Source organism: Dioscorea cayenensis, chromosome 7 (assembly GCF_009730915.1).
Source record: "Dioscorea cayenensis subsp. rotundata cultivar TDr96_F1 chromosome 7, TDr96_F1_v2_PseudoChromosome.rev07_lg8_w22 25.fasta, whole genome shotgun sequence".
In the NCBI taxonomy this organism is placed as follows: domain Eukaryota; kingdom Viridiplantae; phylum Streptophyta; class Magnoliopsida; order Dioscoreales; family Dioscoreaceae; genus Dioscorea; species Dioscorea cayenensis.
Genome location: NC_052477.1, coordinates 26,834,007 through 26,840,006, shown reverse-complemented (window position 1 = coordinate 26,840,006; position 6,000 = coordinate 26,834,007). Strand labels below are relative to the sequence as shown.

At 33.0% G+C, this 6,000-nt stretch overlaps 1 protein-coding gene across 1 annotated transcript; it reads right to left on the bottom strand.

The window, feature by feature from the left end:
• Positions 1–3,168: 3,168 nt before the first annotated feature.
• LOC120265270 lies at positions 3,169–4,551 on the bottom strand. The gene is made up of 3 exons (XM_039273146.1): positions 4,374–4,551; positions 3,805–4,026; positions 3,169–3,647 (listed from the first exon to the last, which is right to left on the bottom strand). The coding sequence occupies exons 1-3, from the start codon at positions 4,549–4,551 to the stop codon at positions 3,169–3,171; spliced, it is 879 nt and encodes a 292-aa protein (XP_039129080.1).
• Positions 4,552–6,000: the final 1,449 nt, after the last annotated feature.

The following is a 6,000-nucleotide window of genomic DNA, read 5'->3' as shown; positions in this document are numbered from 1 at the left end:
ATTATTTTTTTGGTCCCATGTTTTCGATGATCGTGTTTTAATGTTTGTTTATTATGAGTGGAAATTAGGTGGGGCATATGAAATTAGTGGCATGATGAAGCTCTATGAGTGGTTGTATTAGAAAATGCTATTTTCACCTTTATTATTTATTAATAATCATTTGATTTGCTTAAAAATCTTCATTGATGATAATATTTGGGTAACACTGTATTAGTTGATTTATGAACATATATTTTGGACACTAAGGTAATTTAATTTTTAATTATAACAAACATTTTATAATTAAAATTGTATTTTTGTTATTAAAAGTGAAAATGTATTAATGAATAATATATAAATTACAAATATTAATAAATAATATACATATATATATATATATATATAAGTTTGGAATAGGAACAGACTTATTCCGTTACTATTAATCTAAATTCCATAGCTATGTTTTAACATTCCGTCGGTAATAATAAAAATAAGTTGAACTTTTGAAGTTTTATTCCGTCGGTAATCCAATGTTGATTCCGTTGCCAATGCTTACAAATAGCGACGGAATGAATCCGTAGCAATTTATTAGCAACAAAAATAGGCAGGAAAATTAGGGCATGTAAGCTCTAGCAACGGAATAGCAACGAACTAATTCTGTTGCTCTGTTTCTGTTGGTATTTATCACAATTCCGTTGCTATATTATACAATTCCGTTGGTAATGTAATAAAAACAAGTTTAAATTCTACAGTTTTATTCCGTCGGTAATCCAATGCTAATTCCGTCGCCAATGTTTACAATAAGCAATGAAACAAATCCGTGGCAATATTTCCGTTGCATATTCCTGTATTTCTTGTAGTGACAATGGGTTGTATCTTTCGATCTCCAAGTAAATGCAGCATCTCCAAAACTAAACAGAAAGCCTGTAGTACTCTTCCTGTCATTGACATTTCCTCCCCATTCACTATCATTGTAACCAACTAAATTGCAGTTCATGATAGATGTATAAAACAAGCGATAATTTAAGGTTCCTTTAATATATCTCAAGATTCTTTTGGCTGCCCTCAAATGTGTAGTTGTTGGCACCTCCATATAGCGACTGATAATACCTACTCCATACAAAATATTAGGTCTTGAACAAGTTAAGTACCTCAAACTTCCAACAAGCTTTCTATATAAAGTTAGATTCACTTTTTCACCATCATCAACTTTTGATAGTTTAATCTCACATTCAACAGGTGTTGAAACTGATTGACAATTCTCCATATTAAATTATTTCAAGATCTTCATTGCATAACTTTTTTGTGAAACAAAAATCCCACTGTTAGTTTGCTTTAATTCTATTCCAAGATAATAGGTCATAAGCCCTATATCTGTCATCTTAAATTCAATAACCATCTCCTTCTTGAATTCATCAAACAATGATGAATTATTGCCTGTAAAAATTAGATCGTCTACATATAGACAAAAAATTAACATGCCACCATTCTCCTGTTTTCTTCACATATAGACCATATATATATGGGCATTTCACAAAATTTCTATTAGTTGAAATAATTGTCAAATGTGACTATACCAAGCCCTTGGTACTTGCTTTAAGCCATCCAAAGCCTTAATTAATTTTAGCACTTTTCCTTCATGACCTTTGACTACATAGCCAGGTGGTTGTTGTATATGCATTTCTTCTTCTAATTGTCTATTCAAAAACACTGATTTAAAATCCATTTGATAAATCCTCCATTTATTTTGAGCAGCTAGAGCCATGATCAGCCTAATGGTTTCTAATTGGGTAACTGGAGCAAAAAATTGCTTCATAATAAATACCTTGTCATTGACTATATCCCTTACTAATCCACCGAGCTTTGAACTTTTCCACTTCTCCTCTTTCATTTTTCTTGATTTTATAAATCCATTTGACACCAGCCGCTTGCTTTTCTTTGGGCAAAGTGGCCAACTCCCAAGTATCATTTTTATGAATGGCTTTTATTTCATCATTCGTGGCTAACCTCCATTTCTCATCTTTCATTGATTCATTAAAGCTTAATGGCTCTGAACCTGCAAACGAACAACAAAGAGCAGAATCATTGATTTCATCAGTGTCAACATAAATATCTTGAAGACTTCTCATTCTTTGAGGTCTTTCAACTGAGCTTGAAGGACTTGAATAACCATTGTTTGATGCTAAAAAACTTGGTTCATGTGATATTGTTGTAGGAGAAGTAGACTGCTCTGCATTTTCAGCTTGAGTAATATCAATACTAGACATTGGAAGAAAACTGTAATCTTCTTTTTTCTTCTCCTAGTTCCAACATTCTTTTTCATTAAATTTGACATCTCGACTGATAACAATTTTTTTTACTTTTTGGATTATAAAGTCTGTAACCTTTAGATCTTGTGTTCATAGCCAATAAATAAAAGTTTTCCACTCTTGTCATCTAGCTTTACTCTTAGTTCATCAGCAATGTAAGCATATACTATGCACCTAAAAACTCTTAAGTGCGAAAGAGTTGGCTTTCTACCACTCCAAGCTTCTTGAGGAGTGATCTTTTGCAAACTTCTTGTTGGATGCCTATTGCTTAAGTAGACTGCACATGATATAGTTTATGCCCACAATTCTTTAGTTATGCACTTACTTTTCATCATGCTTCTTACCATGTTAAGAATGGTTATGTTATTTCTCTATACAACACCATTTTGTTGTGGTGACCTTGGAACAGTTAAGAACCTTTTAATTCCATGTGATTCACAAAAGTGCCCAAATTGCTTAGAGGTGAACTCACCACCTTTATCAGTTCTTAAAGCTTTAATCAAGTGACCACTTTCATTCTCAACATGTGCTTTAAATTTCTTGAATGTTTCAAATGTTTCTACCTTTTATTTTGAAAAAATACCCATGTTTCATGGCTAAAATCATCAATAAATAGTAAGATATACTTGTTCTTACCTAAAGAGATAGATTAATTGAACCACAAATGTCAGCATGCACAAGATGAAGTGGCTTTGCTGCTCCTTTGGAAAGCTATATTTGAAGTGCTTACCATAAGTGCAACCTTCACAAATCTGATCTGGATGTTCAATATAAGGCAAACAATGTACCATCTTCTCTCTCACCAATTGCTTTAGGCCGCCAAAATATAGATGACCCATTCGTTGATGCCAAATCCAAGAAGAATTAGATACATAAGTTTTCAATCATTTGGCACTATCAATCTGAAGTTTGAGCAAAACATTCTCTTTGACAGTTCTACCCTTGCAATCAATTGATCTCTGCTGTTTCTAATTGTCATTCCACTATCCTTTAGTCTGATGTCATATCCTTTCTCAAGAAGTTGACCCAAACTCAAAATATTTGCTTTTAATGTAGGCACATAGTATACATGAGAAATAACCTGATGAGATCCATTTTTGGCCAAAATCAGAATGTTACCTATTCCTTTAACTTGTAGTTTTCTTTCAACTCCAAAAGAAATATTTCTTTCAGAAGATTCATCTAAAGACACAAATAAATCCTTTTGACCTGTCATATGATTACTTACACCGGTATCTAGGAACCATGCTTCTTGATTCTTTTCTTCACTGTGAGTTAACAAGAAAACATATTCTTCTTCATCTTTAGCCTCTACACAGTAGACCTTGTCTTCCTCTATAACTTTGCTTTTACATTCAACTACATAATATCCATATTTTTACAATTGCTGCACTACACATTTACTCTCCTTCTACCTCTTCTATGCCATGTTCCTCTACCACGTCCTCTTACAGGTTGTCTTTGACTTATTTCTTTAGTGTTATTAACATTTCTCTCATATCTTCCCCTTCTTTGCCAAAGTAGTTGCCACGGCCACGAACATACATTCTACCTTTTCCTCTTTTTCTTCCTTCTTGATTAACATCCTTGTCTTCATCTTTGTCTTTTAAGGATAATTTTGACAAGAGAACTTGTTCAGACTGAGATTGTTTCTCTATCATGCATTCTTCATGGACATGCAATATATCCATCAACTCATCAATAGATAAAGAATTCAAATCCTTTGACTTTTCAGTTGCTATAACAACAAACTCAAATTTTGTGTCTAAAGATAGCAAGATTTTTTCAACCACATGAGTATCATCTAGAGTTTCTCCATATATTTTTAATTGATTAACAACTAACAAACTCTAGAAAAGTATTCAGAGATTGATTCTGGACTTTTCATCTTAATAGATTCAAATTCACCTATTAGAAGAGCTTGACGATGAAGTTTGATGACTCTATTATTTCCTTTGAAGAAATTCTGCAAAATTTTCCATTCATGTTTAGCACTAGTAGCACTCGAAACTTTCTCAAACATTCCTTCATCCGAACACATATGGATGAGTGTCAAAGCTTGTTGATCTCTCTACCAAGCTTTACGCAAATCATCCTTCTGTGTTTGAGATAAAGCATGTTCATTATCAGGTTGTTCAAAACTTTTCTCAACAACATCCCATACAGCTTGTGATCCTAGCATTTCTTTCATGCGAATACTCCAATTATCATAGTTCTCTTTGGTGAGTTTCAGAAATTGAAAAGGAAGCATGCTTGTATCCATTATCATACTTCTCTTTGTAGCAGTAACGTCTTCAAAACAATAATAGTTTCTGCTTCTACTTTAGTAATAAAGCCAACAAATGTGGCCCCTTTGGTGTTGGCCCAAAGACTCACACACCTTTTCTGATCACTATGTGTGATGGATTCACTGATTTTGAAATCACAGAACATAATCAATTGTCAAAACAAATTTGAGAATTTGATTTAGAGATTAACCAAACAAGATCACACTCAAATTGCAATTTCTTGTCTACAAGATCAATTGAAGCTTTAGCATAGAAGGATGTAGACTAAGCTGTGTAGATGAACTCTTTCTTGAACAGCCCCCTCACTGCCTAATATTGACTAGATTTGCTACTACAATTCACAATCCCTGTTGTGCTTCTTCTCAGTTCGATCCCAAGCTCCGAATCCAACACAGCTCCGGTGCCACGACCTCAATTGCTTCACACCCTGCAGATAACCAAACCCTAATCCCAAACCAAAAACAAATCTTTGTGGTTTTCTCCGATGTGCCGATGGTGGCCCTTCGCAGGAGTCTCTGGTGCCACTTTGTTGCTCAAAGAAACAAGATCAAAAAAATATGCAGAAACAAAACCACAAATACAATAGCTTCATACAACTTCATAGATGTTTCTTCTTTGCTTAAGCTGCAAAACAGAGGTTTTGATCTTCTCACTTCCACACTACCAAATGTCCCTTTCTACAAAACATACATATGTCTGGTTAACATCCACAACCATTGACCTAGGGCCCACAATTAAACTCTCACACACATACATACATATGTCTATCTTACAATAATATTCAATAGGTTTTGCAATGAAATTAAAATTCTATTACCATAAAATGTATATATATATATATATATATATATATATATATACTTATATGAAAACAAAAACTATTACTAAAATCTCTGTGACACTTAAACTAAATAATCTATTTAAAAAAATAAAATAAAAATAAGAGGTATGAGGAGTTAAGAATTGCAGGGGTATATATACAGTCTGAAAAATTGTCTTTTGATCAAATGAGAAGTAGCTAGTCAAGGGGAGGGAGAGAGGATTACCAACAGTATGGGCAGGTATGAGAACAACAGATGAACGAGAGTTGATGGTGGAGTTCAAACAAAGTTTTGTGAAAGAATCAAGATGGTGAGAGACTGGGAAAGCAAAGTTGTCAAATCGTGTATTGTATGGTGTATCGAATTCTTAATTTTTATGTAACGTAACATAGCGTATCTTTTATCTTAAGATATTTATATAGATAGTATATATATACACATATAAATATATAACATACACATTTTCACATTTTTCATGTAACTAAATTAAACATCATTTCAAAAGTTTGGGAAATAGTATAAAATCATAAGTTATAGTCTAGAATAGATTAGTACAAAAGTTTTCAAAAATCATCGTCAATGTCCAAATTTGCTACATAACTA